Raw genomic sequence first — 12,464 nt, forward strand, 5'->3', positions numbered from 1 at the left:
TAGGTAACAGAATCAAATAAAATAATAATGAAGAAGTGCAGTATTAAGCCACATTTGATGATTTATTTCATAGTTTCCAACACAAATATATTAATTATTGATCAGCATTTTAAAAGACTTTTGGATGTCAGTTTTGCAATACTGCTATATTTATTGACTTGAAATAGTGGGAATTTGCAATCGCATAATTACACACAAAAGTATTCCAATAAAAGCAGTTTTTTAGTACCTAATAATACCTACCAGTGCTACCTAAATATGTATGAAACAGATCACACGTATTACTTACACATAAAGAACCCACTTTACTTCTTTTGCAATTAATCCACTGAAACATAAAAAATACGTATCCGCCCAGGGCACCAATAAAAAAGCACATTTGATTACATGTTTCTTCAATTTTGCCGTTGTTTATTGTTAATGAAAACTTAAAATCTTGTTGTAATACAGTACACAATCGTCGGGAGGAATTTTCGTTTGTGAGAGCAATAACATTTCGTTCACCCACGATCATCTATCAACCTTTTCGATGGATTTCGGGGAGGGGGTTTCTTTAACACAAGGGATATGTTTCAATAGAAGTTTGCTTGTCGTTAGTACATCCAGTTATACAATACATAGTTTATTATTGGCTACGAAAAAAATTGTCTTAAAACTATTTAATATATGCATTCATAATATATATTTGTTATAAATATCAATACTTCGTTGTACACCGATCGAGGGCCCGATTGCCGCCTCTGCACCGCCCAGTCCGCTTTTCAGACGACCGACTTGCGGATCCGATCCTGGGATCCCATTCACATTCACACTCGCACACACCCATCCAGCCATCCAGTCATCCACACACTCTCGCACACACACATTGAGGAACGGATTGAATACTATACACTTAGATGTCGCACTACGGTATACATAATACATTATACATACGAAAAAAAATCCATATAACACACGTACGAGCAGAAAAAGCTTAGTTTTGGAGCAATTCCAGTTTACAGGGGGGGGCGAGGGAGGAGGGGGTAGCGGTGGGGCAGGGGCGTGCCTGAGGAGGAGCGCCAGCCATTTAATGGTCCAGCTTTTGGCACGACCCCACCCCCGCCCACCAGCACCCCCCGAACGCATCCTTAAAGTACGAAAAAAAGAAAACAAATTTGACTAAGGAAATCATCTAGAGCGGCATCCCGAGCATCCCGAGCATCGAGGAGTCGCGGGCCTAGACGGAAATCGGAGCATTCGTGGCCGCCGGCGACTGCTGCTGCGGCGCCTGCTGGTGGTGCTGGTGGCCCAGGTGGTGGTGGTGGGTGGCCAGGTGGTGCTGCTCCGGGTGGTGGGCCAGGCGGAGGTGCTGGTCCGGGTGGTGCTGCTGCGCCTGGAGGTGGAGGTGGTGGTGGTGCTGCTGCTGGTGCTGCGTCTTCAGCAGCATGGAGCGGTACATCTCGGACAGGAGGCTCCACATGGGCGGCGAGTCCTTGGCCAGGTCCACGGGCGAGGACGACGGCGATCCCGCCGGCAGGAAGGCGGAGTGCGGGGGCTGGCTGGTGGAAGCGGCGGCGGCCGCTGCGGCGGCGAACATCTGGGTCTGGAGCAGGCGCAGGTGGTGCCGCTCGTCGAGGTCCAGCATCTGGCGCCGGCCGCCCAGGTAGCCACTCGCCAGGTCGCCCTCCGGGTCCAGCTCCATCTTGATGCTCGCCTGCGGCAGGAGGACGGGGTGGCTGGAGCTGGAGGAGGCGGCGGCGGTGGAGCAGGCGGAGCTGGAGGCGGTGCTGTCGTGGCGCTTCCGCTTGCCCAGCAACTGGTCCATGGAGAAGGCGTCGCTGGGCGAGCGCTTCTCGCGCTCCAGCTCCTGCTCCTTGTCCGACTCCTGCTCATGATCCTGCTCCTGCTCCTTGTCGGCCTCCCGATCCTGCTCCGACTTGCGGCGCTTGTGCAGGCTGAAGTCGAGCGGCTGGTCGGCCCGCTCCTCGTCGGCGGTGGTGCTGCTGCTGCTGGCCAGGCTCAGGCTGCAGTGCATCTCCTCGTCCTGCTCGTGCTCCTGGTCCTGGTCTTGATCCTGCTCCTCCTGGTCCTCGCTCGAGGCAGCCGGACTGGAGCTGTGGGCCTGCATGTCCACGTAGACGAAGTCGCCCTCGTCCTCGGCATCGGCGTCCGGCTCGTTGTCCGCCTCCGGGTCGGTGTCCTGGCAGCCGGGCAGCAGGCCCAGCCCGTGCAGACCCGCCTGTCCGCCGAACATGACGTACGGGTGGTGGGCGTGGTGGCCGTGGTGGGCGTGGTGCGGCGGCGGCGGGGGCAGCAGGCCAGGGAAGGCCACCGGGAGGCGTCCGGCGACGGCGGCCGCCGCGGCGGCTGTGCCCGGCGAGAAGACCGGGAACTGCTGGGCCGTCCGCCCGTCGTGCGGCGAGATCTTGCGCCGGATGTGCGGCGAGTGGAGCTTGGGATTCGGGTTGGCGCTGTGACGGTTGCGGGAGCGCCGCGAGCTGAACACCATGTTGCAGCCCTCCACGGTGCACTTGTGCATCTCGCGCAGGTGCACCGCCGAGAAGTGGATCTTGAGGGCGCCCTTGTCGCAGAAGGTCTTGAAGCAGATGGAGCACTGCACCCGCTTCTTGCCCGTCGCCGGGTTGATGAACTGCCCGGCCAGGTTGATGGGCGGCGAGCCCCAGCGCCGTGGCTTCGAGGACGAGCCCGATCCGGAGCCCGATCCCGATCCGGATCCAGAGCCACTGGAACCGCCGGGCGAACTGGCCGGGGAGGCGGCGTGCGGCTGGGGGAGTGGCACCGGCCCGTGGGAGTGCACATGCTGGTGGGGATGTGGGCCATGGCCCAGCAGATAAGCCGGGGACATGAACGGATTCATTATGTGCTCCATGTCGTCTGTGGTGGCTCTGTGGCGGTGCTGCAAGCAATCAGAACGGAATCGAATCGTTAGAAGTGTCAATCAGGGAGTGTCAATCAGGAAGTCACTGAATCGGTCAGTCCTAATCGAAAGTCGAAAACTATTGCTAAATGCCAGGGTGGCTGCTGTTGGATTGTTGGATTGCTGGATGGCTGGACTGCTGGGCAAACCAGATTGCGCAACTATTCGGAATCCGAATCGGAGTGGGAATCAACCTTATCGTCCAAAGTCAGCAGGGCAAACTGTGGACATTGGCTGGGGACTGGGCACTGGGCACTGGGGACTCGGGACCTGGTCACGAGCATGGGCATCCACATTTGATGCGCAATTAGAGTGGGAAAAGTCAAGACGGTCAAATGACTCGTGGGAGAAAGTTTGTTCGGGGCCCAATTAATCAGTGGATTACGACGATTACTTTGACATTGCCATGTTCTCACTGCCACAAGAACCATTCCCCACCATCATGATTCGAAAGAAAATGATTAAAGAAAATATTTCGTATCTCGACAAAGGATTGTCGCCTCGATTTTCGCTGCGAATTTCTGAGGAGAATGTACATATGACAGCATCGCCAGGCCAACCTATAATCTGTACCATTGGAAAGCGGTCCCAGGCAATAGCTCAAGTGAGCAGCCGAATTCCCAAGTGAAAGCCCCAAGGAGCTTAGCCAACTTTGTGCAAATCCAGCCAGATTTGTGGTGAGCCGCACACACATGTAAATAGCCCGGCCATATATCGGTGACACAGGCGTCGGCAAATCTTTTCAAGTCAGCGGATACAGTAGAGCGTCTCTTAATCCATCGCACTGCCTATTAAAAAAAGCCTACATCATATACAAACTTGTAACATAAAAATACAATACAAAACGTTGTATCAAAAATATATTATTAAGCTTAAAATGATTTAGTTATTTAGCTGATATAATCTCTTTTCAAATAAAAGTGTCTAAAAAGACATACACATTGTTTTTTTTTCTTTTTTTCTTTTTTTTTTCTTTTTGGACACTAAGAAAATTGATCATTTCCATTTCAATTATTTATTCCCATTCTAACTATTTTATCTGATAGATCAAAAAGACATTACATTTTCAACTAGATACGATACATTTCCAAAAGGAGGCCTAATTCTCCTTTGGGCTACTGAAGTCCGCCCCAGCGAGGCCCCACTGTACACGTGTAAGTGCACATTGCCTCATTTACTTGAGCGAAATCTTTTACAGCTTTTTCGGTTCTTCTGGCCATTAAAATCGCCTCTGACAACGTCGACGGCGACGACAACATGCGGCGATCAGTGTCGGACTTCGACTTTGGATCCGATCAGCCGGAGCCCGCCAGAGCTAGCTTTTTATTGTGGGCTCCGTTCGCTACCGTAATTGTGAGCAGTCGCAGTCGCCGTCGCCGTCGCAGTCGACGTAAAAGCGGTCCAGGGGCGTCACAAGCCGGGGACAAATGCTGGGGCAGCGCGATACGAGATGCGGATGACGATGACGATGTCGTGGCTGGCTATCTGGATTCGATCTCAAAAGTCGAACACACCAGCTTGCCCAATGCCAGCCGAAGCAAACCACCATACGACTTTGACTATGACTATGGGCTCACACACAGATACACACACAGATACACACGCAGACACAGACACAGATACAGATGCAGGAAGGCAGGAGATGGTCGCTTTTTATGGGGCTCATTAGTAACGATGACAACAATAGCATTAAAATGAGTGTATGTACACGGCGAAAAACTCAATTGTCGAGTACTTGAGCAGATCAGGTTCTGGCTGTCAAAAAAAAGGGGTTTTCACCTTCTCCGTTGACACCCAAATTATGTATCGAAACGGAGGGAGCAATTTGTGATACAGTCCCCGATCTTTCACTTGGAATTATAATGCCCGAGATTATAGACTTTTATGTCCTGCTCTTTATTACAAATCTGTAATTTGGTTCTACTACTGCTAAATATATTTTATGTAACACGGAGAAGAAGGCTTTTCCGAGCAATAAAGTATTTAATCTGAGTCAACAAGATCTTAAGAACTTGAATTTCGCAAGCAAAAGTTGTAAATTTATAAATATTATTATTATACATATTATTATTAGAGACATTTAAAGAACCTACAAAATGTGCTCTATATTTTGTTGATATTCCGTGTGTTTATAGTGCAAATTATGCAATACTATTAACCACTCTGCGATAACCCATTGGATTTTACTAGTCTACAACATGCAGATGCTATCCCAAAACAAGTTGCTCGCTTTTCTCGCAGTGCAGTCGCTGGACAGATCGAGGTGAGTATGCATGTACATGGGTAATTATTTTTGTCAAACGCTTAAAATGTCTTAAGCCACCGCAGGAGAAAGGGGAGGGGCAGGGGAATGGGACAGGGGCAGGGGCAGGCAAAAAACCAATCACAAGTTTTGATGGCTCGGACGAAACGTTTTTTTGATTATCGGCAGTGGCAGCAAAATGTTGAAAGTCCCCAAGACACAACCGAAGAATTCAGAGAGCTGGGAGCTGGGAGCTTGGATCTTGGATCTTGAAGCTGGGTGATGGAAGATGGAAGATGCCGAGATGCGAGCAATCCGGCGGCTATAATTGCTGTTGTAGTTGCTGTTAATAGTAGTACATTATAGTAAGCAGCAGCTCGAGGGCAGGGGAGCGGCGGGTCCGATTGTCCGATGGTCCGAAGATGACAACCCCGATGGCCGGACCTCAGCGAAAAACAGAGCTCGAAAGCCGCAGACAAAAATCTTAATTACAACTTTGACATTTGGCGTTTCCCCGAACACCCGACATTTTTCGTATATTTTGTGCGGGCTAACGCATAAAATAGTGGAGAAAATAGGAGTACGAACATTGGGTTAACAAGCTTTGACATTCGTTCAATCTCCACAAATAATAAAGAGCGGCAGAAACTACACACAAATTAATCGGAAACAACAATTAGCCAAAATACTCAAGTACTATGGCCTTGTTTTTAAACTGTTTCAATCCAAAGATAGTGATTTCAGTTACTAAAACCGAACCGAATATAAATTGTATAAGTATAGTTCACTTCTAAAAAACAATTGAAGATGACTTTAAACTTGATCTCCATTCAGCAGTTAATACCAAATTATATAGTTTCAACACCTATGCAAATAGTTATCCAATTCATCCAAGTTTTTCCCTTCAAAATATCAACATAATCGACCTGCCGACGGCAAATCAATGTTTCAACATCGGTACATACCTTTTGCTAAATTAGCAGCTAGTTTCGGTATTGAGTTGTGTTTTGGTTGCGCTGGGGGTTCTATTAACTCTTCACTTTGTCACAGGTTTGCCATTAAAAAAAGTTTTTAAAAGTCGTTAATCGTAGATGCGGTTTTTCACTGTTTGCGTCGCGTTGTATTTGTTTTCGTTTTGATGCCGTGCATTTATTTTCGGTGCATTTTGCTCGATATTAAAAAAGTTGGTCGTTCACTTCGAGCGACGCACACACACACAAGCACATACACACGCGGCAGAGAGAAGTGGACGCGGATATGCGAGGCGAGTGCGGAGATGCGGATGCGGAGAGCAGGGACAGCGAGAGATCCACTTCTTCGAATGTCGTGGGTGACACTGATTGTCGATTTGTCGTTCCAGCCACGAAATTGTGCGGCGACTGCGGCGCGGCAGCGACGCCGGCAGAGCGAGCGACAAATGCGGCGACACACGGACACACACGGACGCACGCGGCACACACACACGCACGCACGCGGGGTGGGTGACACTTGGCTCTCTCTGTCGCTCGCCTGCCCTCTCGCTCGCGCCACCTGGAAGAGTGTGAGAGAGCGCGCTATTGGAATTGGCCTTCGTCACATTGTCGTCGATGGGTCATTAGGCGGCCTGCGGGAGCGAGCGAGAGGCCCGCCCGCACCGCAGGCCGTTCCGCTCGCACAGTCGGCAAAGCAGTGCGAGGCAAGAGCGCTGGCCGCTCTCTTACCGCTCTCTGTCGAAGAGCGCGCTGTGCGTGCGAGCAGTGCCGACGCTCGCGCGGCTAGTGCCCGCCCGGTCGCACACTGTCGTCTGAGTGGACGAAACCGTTTCGTTGGGTTGACACATGCGACACGTGTAGTTGTGTGCCGCCGACTGACCACACACACACACAGAGGCACGCACCGCCGCCAGCCAAAGAGAACGCAGCTCCGCTCTCTCCGCCTGGTGGTGTGAGTGGGAGTGCGCTGGTGTGAGTGCCCGGCGTGCACTGGTGTGACAGAGAGAGCGAGAGAGAAACGAGTTCGCCGAGAGTGAAATGGCAATGGCCACAGTACGTGTACGTAATTTGTCGCTGCTGCGACGTCACTTTTTGTCTTGGCTTCGCTTCTCGGTTCTTCGGTTCTTTTAAATTTTTGTCATTTGATTTGATGTCTTGTCCACTGTGTGTTGTGTGCTCTCTGTCCGTCCCTCTCTCGCGCACACGAATGGCCGCAGCGAGCGCCTCTCTTTGTTTGCGATTGCGCCAGCTATGTGTGTGTCTGTGTGGGTGTGTATGGGTGACACTTTGGCAATGGGGGCGATTCGCTTCGATTTTTTTTCCTGTCGCCACACAGCACCAATGGAATTCGAGCACTGGTGACAAAGAAGCGTCGCTATCGCTGCTCTTCCCCCTCCCCCTCTCCGCGACCACCACACCCTTATGTAAATCGCTCTCACGGACGGTGTGTGTGTGACTGTGTCTTATGTGTGCGCCTATGTACTTCTCCTTGTCGTTTCATTGTCCTTTTCATTGCCGAATTAAAATTATTCCCACCCACACAGTATGTATTTGCCAGACGTAGGAATGTCCCACATAAAGATACACACCCACACACACGGACGCACACGGGCAGACCAACACAGCTGCACAAGTGTGGAAGGGAAGCTCTTAAAGAGAAACAAAAGCTTTGTGCAATTTATATTTGCCTTAAACACAAAAAGGAACAAAGTCCGAATCCCCGACCACCAGATAATGTTGCATACCCAAAAGGCGCTTGCCTCACCGTACATCAATGGTAAATTCTGGGAAATACTCGGCATTGCACAATTCGGTATTTGTTGCGACCTATGTACTTAGGGAATAAGTGTATGGAACAAGTGTATTACTAAAAATTATTTAACATTTGAAGTTCTATATGAACAATTCTTAAGAATCATTTTGCTAATTAGCTGATTTTATTCTTAATTCGTTTCACAAATATATTGCATAGGCTTCCAGATTCGTTTTATAAATTCATGTATTTATCCATAGTGTAGCTGTTAAAGTATTTGACTTTAAATTCACCCCACTCGGGTGCTAAAAGATTGAAAATGTTTTATTTAAAATGCGTGCTACAAAAAAATGGTTTTAATAACAGCACCCGCAACCAAATTTCCCTGTGGAAAGATGATTATCGCTTTTTTGTCCCAACTTAACAGCATTGGAGGGCAAATTTTCATTTAATTTAACTGAATTTCATCATTCACAATTGGTTTACGTATTTCATTCATATTTTCACGAGTCCTTGAGAATTAGCTTATTCGTGGAATTCATACTAAAATGATTAAGTCCTACAAATGTGTGCATTTCGAGAGAATGTTGACTTTTTAAAGGGTAAGCAAAAACGGAGGGCTTAATTTATTATTATTATATACATCGAACATTCTATCTGAATATAAATGGTCTAAAATTATATATTTTTGTGGCTATAAAAGCAGAGACTTTGTCAATTTCAGAAGTTTCAGATTGACTTAATGGTAATCACAATAATGTTTTTTACTGATTTTCGAAAAAGATAAGATTTTCGAAGAGGGGTTAAAAAAATTATGTTTAAAAAATGACAATGCTTTTTTAGAACTAATTATTTTTATATATTATTTTTATTTATTGAGATACATATCAGTACCGCATAAATGTACGCTTATGTCTTTCACATATGTACAACACCCGGAACCAATTTGGCCGAAATGACTTTTAAACGCTCAAATCGCAAATAAAAATATAACACTTAATTATCACAGCCAACTTAGCCATCAAAATCCGTTGGTGGTGTCATGGCCAAAGTTGCGGAACAACAACATTATATCAAAAGTTTTGGCATGAACTCTTTGTTTTGAGGAGTTAATTTTTATTTACATCAGGGCATTGGAAAATCAATGTGGTTCAATTAAAACTGAGGTCCCGGCGATATTGGCATATCCAAATTGTTGGCATTGCGAATGAATTCTCATTCAAATTTGTGTGGCTAAGTGGTTTCTTTGAACAACATTTTTAAAAATATAAAAAAAAGAATGAAGTCGTGTTTTACATAATTGCGTGGTATGTTTTATGCGCTTTTTGTATGTGAAACGACCGAATACATTTTCTACTACCCGTTTTTATCCCATTTCTTAAATATTGCGTTTCTCTTAACATCACAGATTATAGCCACAATGATTTTTTACTTTTGGCTTGCAACGGAAGCTAGGCCCAAAAGTTGAGAACTTGCTACGAATCATATTTTAAACATTGTTGGCTAATGTTTATTGGAATATTGGGCTAACATTGGGCTATTATATTTGTCATATCGACCAGCTTGTACCAAAATCTTTATATATACAAACAAATGGTGTGAAAGTTGTTTATTAATTGATTAATTGAGAACGGCTGGGCCGATTTGGTTTTGATTCGGTTGTTTGTAATTGCCAAGAAAAGGGTTTTACAATATAATATTTTGGGAAAACCCCAGTGGGCAAAGTATTGCAGTAATTATGAAGCTGTTTACCATGAACTTACTCAATTCCTTTAAACTCCATTCTCTTTATATTTATTATGTTGTGCTTCATTTTATATGTATCAGAGTGCAAAAAAAAAGCAAAAACTCTAAGATAATAAATAGACAATAATTTACACTACAACTTACAAATATATAATTTTTTCAGTGGAAGCAAAATAAAATATTCAGTTCCTTTTTGTTTCTACAGTTTTAGTCTTAAAACAGAAATATTAGATCTGTTAACATAATAGTAAATTAACATGTCTAAATAAATTTTAATTTTCCAAGTGGAGCACCTATTTATTTCACTGATAAATGCATAGTTATATTCCCTTACATAAATGGCTTTAATATTAATCAACCTTTCCAATTTGCCCTTAGACTTAGGTTTCAAATATTAGTATCTAATTGCTCTACCTTTAGGTTGGCGTTTAAAGTACCTTAATGAACCTACAGATATCCCCAAGTTGTGGATGCAAATAAAATGTTTTCCTCAGAGTGGAGTAGATCCCAAAGTGGGTTGATTCGAGAATAATACCTGATACCATTTATGGGTAAAGCGGCCTTTATAATCCCCAGTGCTGAGTGTCACTTTTCCATTCGGCGCCGCAAGTTGCCTTTGAATAGGAACACCAGTTATTGATTGATGCGAGTTCGGAGGTGAAAAGTCAATCGCTGCTTGGGACGAGTGCGAATGGAAGTGTCTTGCCTTCTGTCCTTTTTTTGGGGATCGGGTCGTCCGATGTCGCCCCTGTTGTTGGCCAGTGCTAGTCAACACTTTCGCTTTTCCTTTCTCTTCTATTGTGTAGCGAAAGGCTTTCATTAATCAAAAACGCTCTTCGCTCGTTTCTCCGCTCCATTCCATTGCGCCCCGTCCAGATCTGATAAATAATTGCTATCTTATTATGTCGATTGTCGTTGCTGTCGCCGCCGCTCGGCTGGAATCGAATCGTCGTTTCACAGAATCTGAATCTGAATCTGTATCTGAGTCTGAGTCTGAAGTCCGTCACTGGGCCACAGCCGTTAAGAGATGCGGACCAGCAAAGTTCTTTATTAACACGGCTCGGCTCCCTTTGTGCCTGAACCGAAATCGAAACGTAATCGAGGTCCGGGCCGAGACGGAATCGATCAATCATTTTTCACACTTTGTCGTGCAGGTTCTCATTCTCATTCTCAGTCTCATTCTCATTCTCGATTCTCGTTTCTCATTTCTCGTTTCTTGGCCAAAAGGTCCAAAAGCAGGGCGAACATCAAGTGGGACGAGCGAGGCCCCGTGGATTACAAAGATCCGACTCTATATGCCATATTCATCTCATCTCCCACAGCCCAAGTGGTGTACTTGACTTCAGGTCAATAAATCGTTTCGGATTTTTGTTTCGGGTCTCTTTCCTCTGATTTCTTTAAATACGATTTACGCTGACACAAATGATATTAAAAATCCATTAATAATTTCGACCCTGCATCGATTTCGATTCCGAGCGATTCCTTACCCACACAAACGCCCTGATTCCCTGATTCCCTGATTCCGAACCAGTATCGCCACCAGTATCCCCAGCCAAATATCAACCTGAGCCTGAGCCCGAACCCGAAAATGGCTGAGAGGCAAAGGCCATGGGAAGTTGTCCAGTTCAGTATTCAGTTCTTCAGTTCTTCAGTTCAAACAAAGGCGTCACAACATCTCACATTTAATTACATTTTCCAGATCAGCTCGGGTCCCCTCGATCCCCTCAGTCCCCGCACTCGTCCACGCCCCCAAGCTCCTCGAAAGAAAGGACAGCTCATTAGTTTCAGGCGATTTACCCGACAAAACTCCAGCAACTGTTCATCAGTTGCATTTGGATCTCAAACATGTATATGGATGTTGTCGAGTGAAGGATTTTCGAGACGAATCAACCTCACACCGATTAATATAATTATGCTTGGTGTTTCAATGTACCGAGCCATTATAAATAACGCTTGTAATAGTCAGTGACCCATGAACTGTGGGCCCGTTTTTAATGTGCATCGGATTAAAATGATGGTTAAGGTAGAAATTTGAATTTTAGGAATCTTTACTGATTAGTGACATCCGCCTATGTACAACTTTACACACATTTTTTAATAACTTACCTCTTTTAAAGTAGAATATTTATACCTTAGTTATGAAATATTCATTTGAACATATGTACAAATTTACCAAAAATAATTCACCATTAGTTATATAAAATCTTATACTTACTCATGTAACAAGCCCAGAATTTGGCAATTCCCAACTGCAAAATGTTTAATCAGTGCACTTAGTGTGTGCTAACTATTCAGATAATACCTGAATAATGGATCACCAATTATTAAATTGGATACAAAAGTGGGTCGTAATCTTCTTATGAATTTGCTTTTAAGAAAAATAGGATTTTTCGCAGCAGTTGGGCCATCCTCCTCTAAAAAAGATGGTATTTTAATTGCAAGGAAGTGGAGGGTACATTTCGTACCCAATAAAGTATTTATTTTCTTGTTTGGCTACGCCAGAAGAGTCGATCTAGACGTGTCCGTATGTCCGTCCGTCCAACTGTCCGTGCCTACGCAAACTAGTCCCGCAGTTTTAAATGCATGAAACTTAGCAAAAAGTCCCCTTTTCATTGCCATACAAAGCCATATACTCCGTAATATAGTCATTTATAACGATTTCAGAATTATGGTTTTACTTTTTTTAAAAATCAGACGATTTAGCTACAATAGAAACGAACCAAATACCGAATACATTCGAAAATCGACTCAGCTTCATTGTTTTTAAGCATCCTAATCAAAATAAAGAATCTTTAATTTTTGAACAGCTGCAAGGGTATTTAAACTTCGGCTTGC

At 45.3% G+C, this 12,464-nt stretch overlaps 1 protein-coding gene across 1 annotated transcript; it reads right to left on the reverse strand.

The window, feature by feature from the left end:
• Positions 1-383: 383 nt before the first annotated feature.
• LOC108038462 (protein disconnected) lies at positions 384-6,486 on the reverse strand. The gene is made up of 2 exons (XM_017115249.2): positions 6,125-6,486; positions 384-2,896 (listed from the first exon to the last, which is right to left on the reverse strand). Exon 2 carries the CDS (start codon positions 2,867-2,869, stop codon positions 1,217-1,219), a length of 1,653 nt encoding a protein of 550 aa, XP_016970738.2. The 5' UTR covers positions 2,870-2,896; positions 6,125-6,486; the 3' UTR covers positions 384-1,216.
• Between the last annotated feature and the right edge of the window lie 5,978 nt (positions 6,487-12,464).

This window comes from Drosophila rhopaloa, unplaced genomic scaffold (genome assembly GCF_018152115.1).
Source record: "Drosophila rhopaloa isolate 14029-0021.01 unplaced genomic scaffold, ASM1815211v1 contig_3, whole genome shotgun sequence".
Classification (NCBI taxonomy): Eukaryota; Metazoa; Arthropoda; class Insecta; order Diptera; family Drosophilidae; genus Drosophila; species Drosophila rhopaloa.

Coding starts and splice junctions, on each gene's coding strand:
- LOC108038462 (XM_017115249.2), bottom strand. CDS start 2,869: ATGGAGCACATAATGAATCCGTTCATGTCCCCGGCTTATCTGCTGGGC.